General features: G+C 45.7%; 1 protein-coding gene and 1 long non-coding RNA gene across 2 annotated transcripts in view; both read left to right on the top strand.

The window, feature by feature from the left end:
• The window catches only part of LOC310697712, a 1,172,922-nt gene that overhangs the window by 1,056,483 nt on the left and 103,967 nt on the right, over window positions 1-12,472 (top strand). The window lies entirely within an intron of this gene.
• The window catches only part of LOC310697664 (NF-kappa-B-repressing factor-like), a 37,595-nt gene that overhangs the window by 17,940 nt on the left and 7,183 nt on the right, over window positions 1-12,472 (top strand). Inside the window, exon 2 of the mRNA XM_083484342.1 lies at window positions 947-1,086. Within this exon, the coding sequence (XP_083340468.1) occupies window positions 947-1,086 (140 nt within the window). The remainder of the gene's footprint in view (window positions 1-946; window positions 1,087-12,472) is intronic.

Genomic DNA, 12,472 nt, shown 5'->3' with positions numbered 1-12,472 from the left:
CCATTCAGCTCAGTTATGTGACCTCACAACCCAGTGGTACTTACACTAGCAAAAAGGGTAGTGTTGAATCAAACTTCCCTGGGGATCCTGGAGGGCAGTCACTTAGACTTGGATTGTCCCTCCCACTGGCTGGTCAAGGAAGGTCCAAATCACAGATCCTCCCTAGGAAATGGGCCACCCCACTCTCTCCAGACTGACCCTGCCTCGTGACAGGGAGATTTGGGTCCTAGGGAACTCTGAGCAAGTTTCCCCCTTCAATCAAATTATTTTAAAGGGTCATTTGCCCGCTGCCAGACTTGAGTGAGCTCAGCTGGCAGTAGCCCTGCTTCTGTATGGAGTTTGGATTTACACCAAAATTTGCACCAGCATAATTTACTCTGGTTGGCTTCCTGTAGTTTGGATTGTTCTGTAACGCATTAATGACAGTGCAGACACATGTTTCTTCGGCACACATGTGCGCCAAAGGCAGGACCTATGCCAGCATATCTGGATATTCTGGATGTTGTTTGCATTTTAACTGGAAGCAGGTGCCAGTTTTATATCATAGTGTAAGGTTCCCCTTCTTAGTGTAATGGCTCCCCTTCTTTTGCCAAGGGCAGACTTTCCCAGCCGGTCAACCTTCAGATGTTGCTGGACTACAATTCCCAGGAGTCCCAGCCAGCTGGAGTCCAACAGCATCTGGAGGGCACCACATTGACTATCCCAAGTATGGACAGTACTGAGCTAGGTGGACCTGTGGGCTGACTCTGAATAAGGCAGCTTCCTGTGTTTTTGGATTTCACATTATATTTCATTCCAACTGGGAAAAGGTGTGGGAAGGTGTTGTACCCACACAACTCTTGGTATGACAGGGCACCCACTTAAGTAGCCAGAGGTCGGAGTAGAGCAGTAAGGAGAGTTTTGTAATGATGATTTATTACTCGAACCTTCCTTCACTTAAATGCAGGTATGGCCCCAAAGTTATGGAGAAAATTCTCCATATGGCTGAAGGGATTGACATTGGCAAGATGCCATCATTTGAATTAGTGCCTGATGCCAAGGCTACCAAAAGGCCATATTCCCTGCTGGACAACTCTCCATCTTGCAGTGAGTACTTCCATTTCCCCTCATTTGCAGCAGAGTTGGTTCTTTAATGATGTTTATTGTATGTCACAGTAATAGGCAATGTCATGTATGAAAATATAAAGGGTTGTATCTAATGTTCTGCATCCTCTTGTGCTAGCAGACAGGTGAGTTTTCATGCTATGCAACATAGGAATCCAATGCAACAGTTGCACTAGCACAGTGATCTTCAACCAGTCCAGACCCAAGACCCACCTCTGACTCCCAACCAGGAACCTGGGACCCACTCTCAGATTTTCACTTTGATTTTCACTTAATCATGCTAGCATCTCACCACGCAACGCACACTGAGGTGTAGGCATGCTATTCTTTTTAATACACATTGGTCAAACTTTTGAACCTTATATCCTCTCTCTGATTTCTGGCTTTTCTCTCTTCAGTGAAGCCTGTGGTTGATACTGACCAAGACAGCAAGTCTTCATCACCAATTATCTTTTTAAAAAGAAACTAAATAATAATAATAATAATAAGAGTTTGGATTTGATATCCCGCCTTTCACTCCCCTTCAGGAGTCTCAAAGCAGCTAACAATCTCCTTTCCCTTCCTCCCCCACAACAAACACTCTGTGAGGTGAGTGGGGCTGAGAGACTTCAAAGAAGTGTGACTGGCCCAAGGTCACCCAGCAGCTGCATGTGGAGGAGTGGAGATGCGAACCCGGTTCCCCAGATTACGAGACTACCGCTCTTAACCACTACACCACACTGGCTCTGATAAAACTGATTTTCATTCCAAATCAACACAGAAATGTAAAAGTTGCAGTCCTGTGTGTGCTTACGTGTGTGTAAGTCCCATTAAAATAAATGGACCTTCTGAGTAGTCATCCATAGGATCCGAGTATTCATTTAATTGAGATTAACTAAGGGTCTCCATCGCTGGGAATCTAAGTCTACTCTCCCTTTCTTAGTTGTTTTCCTTTTCCTGCCCTCTCATTGTGTTAACTTACTTGGAATCAAATGTACAGGAGGGGACTTCTGCTTTTACCACAGCTGCAACAGTGTGAGCTCTGACTGCAGTAAGCAGGTTGGAGCATACACCGGTACTGTGAGGGGCAACGTTTGGCTAAACGACCCCTGAAAAGGCTTGGAAGGAAGCTCAAGTCAAAGGAACTTCGGCAGTGTCTCTTTGGAGTCCTGGCACCCCTCGCTGAAGAAAAAACGGCTGAGGTGGGGGGGGGGAATCCAGGCACAGAGAAGAACGTCAAACAGACCGGTGAAAAGCCTCACATCACTGAAGCAGCGACAAGATGGTAAAATATCTATTTCTATATTAAAATAAACGTAAAGTGGTAGCAGCAGTAACAAAACCTAAAAGGAAATAAGACAAGGGGGGGAAAGGGAACTCGGGGGGGGGGGGAAATCCCTCACGGAGTGAGTAAACCCAAAACAAGATCAAGAGTAAAAATAGCAGAGGAGAAGTAATGCTACCACAAAAGTAAAGGGAAGACAGAAGAACGGAAAAAATATGGAGAGAGTGTAAAGAAATCACTCAGATTGCAATTAAACTATTTGAAAAGCACACTATCTGAAATGGACTTACTACAAAGTGCAAAGCGGTGCAGGCTGCCTGTTGGAGCTGGGTGGAGTAGAGCAGCTGCTTTGAAACTGAATGTCCTTGAAGGAACGATAAGGACAAAGGAATAAGGAACGCTGTGGGGGAAAGGAGGGGAATTTCACAGATAAGATAAGATGGCGTCAAAGGTCTGAAGACGCTGAGTAATCAAGAAGGAGGAAGAAGGAGGAAGTGACGAAGACAAAATAGTGAAAGAGAGGATTAAAGGAGGGCAGAACCTGGCAAGTTGAGTAAATAAGAACCCAGTGACACCCAGTGGACAAAGTAGGATAAGCAGTAATAAAGGAAAATTGGAGGAATAGAAGGACATCTGGTGGTTGAAAATGAGAACGCAAAATGTCTCATGCAATTAAAAAACAGACTGGAACTGGAAGTCAACAGCAACAATTAAGAAGAAACTCAGGCCTTGAAGAAATGGATTTGAGGGAGCTTATTATTAGTTTGAAATTGGACGTGGGAGGATTGAGAAAAGAGCTGGAAGAAAAAATCAATACAATTGATGGGAAATTAGAAAAATTAGAAAACACAATGAAAAAAATGAAAAAGAAAATGAAGAAATAAAGGAAAAATTAACAGAAGTCTTAGAAGGAATGAAGGAGACAGATAAGAAAGTACAAGAAATTAAGAATAAGAATCAACAAATGGATGAGATGGTGAAGAAAATTAGCAAAGAACAAAGGGAACAAAGAAGAGAAATGGACAAATTGAAAAAGGAGACGAAGGAACAAAAAGCAGTCCAGGAAGCTACTGGTGATGTGCTAGCAATGATACAGATGCAGATTAAAGAGAAGACATTGAGATTCAGAAATGTTCCAGAAGAGGAGAAGGAGGATATTTGGAAGAAGATGACTGAAACTTTAGCAAAGTGGCTACATCTACAGGAAAAAGGCATAATAGAACAGACAGAGAAAATCTTCAGAGTGAACTCAAGAAAAGCAAAAATGAACAAATGGCCGGCAGACTGCATCATTGTATTCACATCGAATTGGATGAAAGATAAGATCCTCCAAGTAAAGAGTAAGAACAAATTAACCATAGATGGAAAGGAAATAATAATTTTACGAGAAGTCCCACCTAGGCTGTTAAAAAAGAGACAGCAATTCCAATTTCTAACAAAAGCACTAAGGGCCAAATCAATATCCTTCAGATGGGAATACCCAGTGGGGATTTCCTTCAACTTCAAAGGAAAAAGAAGACGATTTGAGACATTTGAGGAAGCAGATATGTTTTGGAGGAAGTATAGAGGAGAATTAGGAGGTGGGAAAAGCGAAGGAAGAAATGAGGAAGGAAGAAAAGGGAGAGCTATCGGATGAGGCGGAAGAAGAAGAAAGAGCTCAGCAAAGGGTGGAAGGATAAAGAACTACGCCAGTGGTAAAGAATCAGACCAATAACTATTACAAAACCCTTCTCCTTTACCACTGCAGATAATTTAAACTCTTTCCACTAACTTTATAATTTTTTAACTAATATACAGTGGTACCCCGCAAGACGAACGCCTCGCGAGACGAAAAACTCGCAAAACGAAAGGTTTTTTCGTTTTCGAGTTGCCTCGCAAGACGAAGTTCCCTATGGGCTTGCTTCGCAAAACGAAGCTTGCCCCGGGGACAGCGGGTCTTCTCTTTTGAAGCAAGGGGCGGCGGGGAGATCGCTTCTCCCCACCGCCCCTTGCTTCAAAAGAGGTCCGGGGGCAGCGCTTCCCGCTGCCCCCGGACCTCTTTTGAAGCAAGCGGCTGCGGAGAGAAGCGGGGTGGCTGGGGCAGGTGTTCCCGTCCCCCGCCCGGCTTCGCAGCACCGCTCCGAAGCTCGGCGGTGGGGGCAGGTGTTCCCTCCCCCCCACCCTGCTTCGGGGCAGCGTTCCGAAGCGGGGTGGCTGGGGCAGGTGTTCCTGCCCCCCGCCCGGCTTCGCAGCACCGCTCCGAAGCTCGGCGGTGGGGGCAGGTGTTCCCTCCCCCCCACCCTGCTTCGGGGCAGCGTTCCGAAGCGGGGTGGCTGGGGCAGGTGTTCCTGCCCCCCGCCCGGCTTCGCAGCACCGCTCCGAAGCTCGGCGGTGGGGGCAGGTGTTCCCTCCCCCCCACCCTGCTTCGGGGCAGCGTTCCGAAGCGGGGTGGCTGGGGCAGGTGTTCCTGCCCCCCGCCCGGCTTCGCAGCACCGCTCCGAAGCTCGGCGGTGGGGGCAGGTGTTCCCTCCCCCCCACCCTGCTTCGGGGCAGCGTTCCGAAGCGGGGTGGCTGGGGCAGGTGTTCCTGCCCCCCGCCCGGCTTCGCAGCACCGCTCCGAAGCTCGGCGGTGGGGGCAGGTGTTCCCTCCCCCCCACCCTGCTTCGGGGCAGCGTTCCGAAGCGGGGTGGCTGGGGCAGGTGTTCCTGCCCCCCCGCCCGGCTTCGCAGCACTGCTCCGAAGCTCGGCGGTGGGGGCAGGTGTTCCCTCCCCCCCACCCTGCTTCGGGGCAGCGTTCCGAAGCGGGGTGGCTGGGGCAGGTGTTCCTGCCCCCCGCCCGGCTTCGCAGCACCGCTCCGAAGCTCGGCGGTGGGGGCAGGTGTTCCCTCCCCCCCACCCTGCTTCGGGGCAGCGTTCCGAAGCGGGGTGGCTGGGGCAGGTGTTCCTGCCCCCCCGCCTGGCTTCGCAGCACCGCTCCGAAGCTCGGCGGTGGGGGCAGGTGTTCCCTCCCCCCCACCCTGCTTCGGGGCAGCGTTCCGAAGCGGGGTGGCTGGGGCAGGTGTTCCTGCCCCCCGCCCGGCTTCGCAGCACCGCTCCGAAGCTCGGCGGTGGGGGCAGGTGTTCCCTCCCCCCCACCCTGCTTCGGGGCAGCGTTCCGAAGCGGGGTGGCTGGGGCAGGTGTTCCTGCCCCCCGCCCGGCTTCGCAGCACCGCTCCGAAGCTCGGCGGTGGGGGCAGGTGTTCCCTCCCCCCCACCCTGCTTCGGGGCAGCGTTCCGAAGCGGGGTGGCTGGGGCAGGTGTTCCTGCCCCCCCGCCCGGCTTCGGAGAAGCGATCTCCCGGACATCTTTTGAAGCAAGCGGCTGCAGGGAGATCGCTTCTCCCCGCAGCTGCTTGCTTCAAAAGAGGTCCGGGGGCAGCGGGAAGCGCTTTCCGCTGCCCCGACCTCTTTTGAAGCAAGCTGCTGCGCTTCTCCCCGCAGCCGCTTGCTTCAAAACAGGTCCGGGACCTCTTTTGAAGCAAGCGGCTGCGGAGAGAAGCGATCTCCCTGCAGCCGCTTGCTTCAAAACAGGTCCGGGACCTCTTTTGAAGCAAGCGGCTGCGGAGAGAAGCGATCTCCTTGCAGCTGCTTGCTTCAAAACAGGTCCGGGACCTCTTTTGAAGCAAGCGGCTGCGGAGAGAAGCGATCTCCCTGCAGCCGCTTGCTTCAAAAGCTTTTGAAGCAAGCGGCTGCAGGGAGATCGCTTCTCTCCGCAGCCGCTTGCTTCAAAAGAGGTCCCGGTTACACCTGCCCCCACCGCCGAGCTTCGGAGCGGTGCTGCGAAGCCGGGCGGGGGGCAGGAACACCTGCCCCAGCCACCCCGCTTCGGAACGCTGCCCCGAAGCAGGGTGGGGGGGGAGGGAACACCTGCCCCCACCGCCGAGCTTCGGAGCGGTGCTGCGAAGCCGGGCGGGGGGCAGGAACACCTGCCCCAGCCACCCCGCTTCGGAACGCTGCCCCGAAGCAGGGTGGGGGGGAGGGAACACCTGCCCCCACCGCCGAGCTTCGGAGCGGTGCTGCGAAGCCGGGCGGGGGGGCAGGAACACCTGCCCCAGCCACCCCGCTTCGGAACGCTGCCCCGAAGCAGGGTGGGGGGGAGGGAACACCTGCCCCCACCGCCGAGCTTCGGAGCGGTGCTGCGAAGCCGGGCGGGGGGCAGGAACACCTGCCCCAGCCACCCCGCTTCGGAACGCTGCCCCGAAGCAGGGTGGGGGGGAGGGAACACCTGCCCCCACCGCCGAGCTTCGGAGCGGTGCTGCGAAGCCGGGCGGGGGGCAGGAACACCTGCCCCAGCCACCCCGCTTCGGAACGCTGCCCCGAAGCAGGGTGGGGGGGAGGGAACACCTGCCCCCACCGCCGAGCTTCGGAGCGGTGCTGCGAAGCCGGGCGGGGGGCAGGAACACCTGCCCCAGCCACCCCGCTTCGGAACGCTGCCCCGAAGCAGGGTGGGGGGGAGGGAACACCTGCCCCCACCGCCGAGCTTCGGAGCGGTGCTGCGAAGCCGGGCGGGGGGGCAGGAACACCTGCCCCAGCCACCCCGCTTCGGAACGCTGCCCCGAAGCAGGGTGGGGGGGCGGGAACACCTGCCCCCACCGCCGAGCTTCGGAGCGGTGCTGCGAAGCCGGGCGGGGGGGCAGGAACACCTGCCCCAGCCACCCCGCTTCGGAACGCTGCCCCGAAGCAGGGTGGGGGGGGGACACCTTCTGAAGGCGGGCGGGGGGGGGCGAAAGTCTTTGTCCCCCCTGCCTGCCTTCCCAGGGGCTTTTAAATCGCCCCAGACAGCGGAGAAGTCCTCCGCTGTCCCGGGGTTTTTTAAAATGCTGGGGGTGGGAAGAAAAGCCCTTGTCCCCCCCCCAAGCCTTCAGAAGAGGTCCGGGGACAGACTGTCCCCGGACCTGGTCTGAAGGCGGTTTCCCTAGGAACGCATTAATTGATTTTCAATGCATTCCTATGGGAAACCGTGCATCGCAAGACGAAAAAACCGCAAGACGAAGAGAATTGCGGAACGAATTAATTTCGTCTTGCGAGGCACCACTGTAGAATGAAATTTAAATTGTTATCTTGGAACGTAAATGGTTTAAATAATAGGAGGAAGAGGCAGAAAATAGAATGTATCTTAGAGAGGCAGAAGTGGGACCTTGTTTGTTTACAAGAAACCCACATCAATACTAAGCATAAAAGACTATTGGTTAAACCAAAGTTAGGGGAAGAATTCATCAAATCTGATGTAAGAAAAAAGAGGGGGGGTTGGAATGTATGTTAAAAGCAAATATGAACCAGAATTGTTATATGAAGATAAAGAGGGGAGGATTGTAATAGTCAAAATATCACTAGAGGGGGAACCAATTGTGGTAGCGGGAATCTATGGATCAAATAAAAGAAAATCAGAATTCTATGTTAAAGTAAGATCATTATTAATGGAATATATAGATATGAGAATTATTGTGTTAGGGGATTTAAATGGAGTAATGGAACCAGAATTGGATAGATCACAGAAGAAGAGGGGGGAAATGAAGGGAAGTTGCCAAAAAGCTTTATGGAAATGGTAAAGATTTTTGATTTAGTGGATATATGGAGATATAACTATCCTGTCGAAAAGGAGTTCACATATTTCTCAGAACCAAAAAAATTGTATAGTCGAATTGACAGTATATGGATTACTAACGATATGACAATTGAAGCAGAGAATGCCAAAATATTACCAAAAACACTTACAGATCACAATCCAGTATCATTAACTCTTAAAGGAAAAGAGGAGAAAGGGGGGAAAGGTGGAGAATGAATGTTTTCTTATTAAAAAATGAAAAAGTAATACAAGGAGCCAGAAAGTTGATGAAGGAATATTTTGAAAACAATTGGAGGAAAGGGACAGATGTTAAAACAGTGTGGGATGCTGGGAAGGCAGTTGTTAGGGGATATTTCATACAACAAAACTCAATAGCATATAAGAATAAAGAAAAAAAGAAAAAGGAGCTTTTAGAAGAAATTAAAAGGAAGGAAAAATTGGCCTATGCAAGCAAAAATAAAGAGAGATTAAATCAAGAAATTAAATTACTGAGAGTAGAATATAATAATATTATAGAACAGGAGGTAGAACAACAAATCAAATTTTGGAAATATAAAAATTTTGAATGGGCAAATAAACCAGGCAAGATCCTTGTCTGGCAATTAAAGAAACAAAGAAATGAAAAATTAATAAATAAAATAAAAGTAGAAGAGAGGACAGTAAGGGATATGACAGAAATTAAAAAAGAAATTGAAAAATAGTACAAAAAATTATATCAAAAAGATGAAGTGCCAATAGAAGAAAGAGGAATATATAAAGAAAAATAAATTAATAGAGGTAGCAGAAGAAGACCACAAATTATTAAATGAACCAATATCAACCGTAGAAATTAAGGAATCAATTCAAAAATTAAAAATAGGGAAATCCCCAGGTCCAGATGGCATACCAGCAGAATACTACAAAGAAATGTTAAATGAATTAATCGACCCACTAAAAGAAGTAATAGAGGAAGCAGTAGAGAAGGGGAATATTCCAGACTCTTTGACTCAAGCGTATATAACGCTCCTGCCAAAACAAGGTACGGATTTGGAATCTGTCTCAAATTATAGACCCATTTCATTGTTAAATTCGGATTATAAAATTTATGCAGGATTATTGGCTAACAGGTTGAAAAAAATTATAGGAAAAATAGTACATAAAAATCAGGCTGGATTTGTGGAAGGTAGACAGATAAAGGATAATATTAGAAATATAATAGACATAATGGAATATCTACAAGTAAGAAGCGATAAACAAGCAGCCCTGATTTCAATCCATGAGGAGAAGGCTTTCGATAAAATCTCATGGGAATTTATGAAAAAACTATTAAAAGAATTGTGTCTAGGTGAAAAATTCCAAAAAGGTATAAATGCAATATATGACCAACAGAAAGCAAAAATTATAATTAATGGAGAAATTATAATTAATGGAGAGTTTGGAGAAGAAATCAACATCTTTAAAGGTACAAGACAAGGATGCCCCCTATCCCCAATGTTGTTTAATGGAACCTCTAATACTATTATAAAGAAAATAAGGCAGGGCAACCAAATAAGAGGAATAGCAGTTGGTGAAAAAAGATACAATAGCCTTTGCAGATGATGTTATGATCACAACAGAAAATCCCCTACAATGTACACCTAGAATATTGGAATGCATAAACGAATATGGCAGATTAGCAGGATTCAAATTAAACTATGGGAAAACCAAAATACTAGTGAAAAATATGGAAGAAAAAGATAAAGTGATATTACAAGAAATTACAGGATTGGAAATTAAAAAGAAAATAAGGTATCTTGGAATAAATTTAACAAACACTATAGATTTAAGTAATGAGAACTATGGGAAAACATGGAATGAAATAAAAAATGACTTGCAAGTATGGGGGAAATTAAATCTTTCCTTACTAGGGAAAATATCGGTAATAAAGATGAACATATTACCAAGGATGATGTTTTTATTTCAAAGTATCCCAATACTAGGAGGAGATAAATGTTTTAATAACTGGAAAAGAGATTTGGCTAAATTTGTATGGTCAGGGAAAAAACCAAGAATAAAACACAAAATAATGATAGATAAGAAGGAGAGGGGAGGATTTGGTCTCCCAGATATGGAGTTATATCATGATACGGTGGGTCTGACCTGGCTAAAAGAATGGATCAAATTAGATGACTCGGATGTATTGGATTTAGAGGGAGTAGAGACGAGATTTGGATGCAATGCCTATCTAATAGATGAAAAAGTCAAAGTACATAAAGGCTTCCTAGGGCATATAGTCAGAAAGTGTATATATAAAATATGGGAGAAACATAAAAAGACTCCTAGAACCGAAAACTCCCTGGTGGGCATCGCCAGCAGAAATTGTCGCAGTGAAAAAATTAAATATGAAAGAAAATTGGGTTACCTATAAAACTGTATTAAAGGAAGAAAACAGAGAATTGGAATTAAAGGATTATACAGAAATTAAAGCTCATATTAGTGATTGGTTCCAATATATTCAAATTAAGTATAGATTAGCGAAAGACAAAAAGTTAGGATTTGAAAAAGAAATATCAAAATTCAATAAATATTTAATACAAGAAAAATAAAAAAATATCTAAATTGTATAATCTGATCTTAGAGTGGGAAACAAAGGATGAATTGGTTAAAGCATCAATGATTAAATGGGCGCAAGATATTGGGAAAAATATTATGTTTGAACAATGGGGAAAATTGTGGAAAGAAGATATGAAATTCACTATATGTTATATACTGAAAGAAAATTACCTCAAAATACAACATAGATGGTATTTAACAACTGAAAGAATAACAAAAATGAATAAAAATTGTAGCGATGTCTGCTGGCGATGCAACACTGAAAAAGGTACTATGATACATATATGGTGGAATTGTTTAAACATCAAACAATTTTGGGAAATAATATATAACGAAATGAAAAAAAAGTTTAGATATTCATTTAGGAAAACACCAGGTTTTCTATTGGGAATAGTACCAGGAAGCCTAAAGGAAGAAGACAAGACCTTATATTTATACGCAACAGTACCCGCAAGGCTATTGATTGCGAAAAACTGGAAAAGTGGTATTGTACCGACAAAAATAGAGTGGCTTGCCAAATTATTGGAGTACTACAATATATCCAAAACAGTGGGAGAAATTGGAAGGATCTCAAAAAAGAAGATAGATAGGGACTGGAAGGTGTTTAAAAGATACTTGCAAAACCATATCGAAAAATCAGAACTTCTATTAGAACAAACAAGTTCTGTTAGTAATACTGAATAAGATGGATAACAATGTATAATAGAAAAAGAAGTATGAAATTAGGCTAAAGGTGTGTGAAAGAAAGTAATAGAAGTGGAAAGAAATTGCAATTGAGTAGATTGGAAGTCTAACACAAAGGTGGGGTGAGGGGTAAGGGATGGTGGTGGGAAAAGGAATTATTGGTGGGATTGAGTGTAAGTATGTTTTAACACTTTTAAGGATTGTATGAAATGTATGTTTGTATGCTTGTATATCTGTAATATATGTGTATTAATGATGAAATATTTTAACAATAAAAAAATTTAAAAAAAGAAATCAAATGTACAGAAAATAAATCTGAAAACGTTTTACTACCTTCAGAACTCAATATAGGCAGCAATTGTTTGCTGCTGTCCTAAGCCCACTTAATTTGGAGTAAGTCCTATTCACATTAATGGATCTTACTTCTGAGTAAGTGTTATGGGCAGGCAGCAAGCAGCCCTGAGCAAACAGAATGGCTGCCTGGCTGCCTAGCCAGTGTGTAACCAAGCATTACACTGCAGTCAAACCCATTTAAAGTGCTGGTTTTGACTTATAAAGTCCTAAAAGGCTCAGGATGCCAATATCTCAAGGACTGCCTCTCCCCATATGAACCTACCCGGACCCTGCAATCTGAGGCTTTTCTTCGTGTGCCTTCTCCACAATGGGTGGGAACATACATATACATTACAGCATATATAAAAACATACTAAAACATCAAACATTAAAAACTTCCTAATACAGGGCTGCCTTCAGATGTCTTCTAAAAGTTAATGTAGTTCTTTATTTATTTGACATCTGAAGAGGAGGGTTCCACAGGGAGGGTGCCACTATCGAGAAGGCCCTCTGCCTGGTTCCCTGTTCCCTGTTACTTTGCTTCTTGCAGTGAGGGAACCAGCAGAAGACCCTTTGAGGAGGACCTCAGTGTCCAGGCTGAACAATGGGGGTGGAGGCACTCCTTCAGGTATACTGGGCCAAGGCTGTCTACTGTAAATGAGTTTAGTATCTCATTTACACTTCTGCAAATTTTTGTTCAATTTTATGAACAAGTTTTCTATCTGCAGTCATGCTTGTAATGGATGTGACATGATTTGCACTTAGGTGTTTAGTTGATGCTTTATTAAAAATCTCAGGTAAGTACAGGTAAGTGTAATTTTTTTCATACAGCAGGATTGATAAAATTTTCAATGTGAACTGTTTGCAAAGGAAATGATTTCTAATAATTTAAAAAATGCTTGTGTTTTCTATAACGGATGTGGCACTGTTACG

This window comes from Podarcis liolepis (genome assembly GCF_965112155.1).
Source record: "Podarcis liolepis genome assembly, chromosome: W".
Taxonomy (NCBI): domain Eukaryota; kingdom Metazoa; phylum Chordata; class Lepidosauria; order Squamata; family Lacertidae; genus Podarcis; species Podarcis liolepis.
The sequence above is the reverse complement of the archived record's forward strand: the minus strand, read 5'-3'. Positions and strand labels throughout refer to the sequence as shown.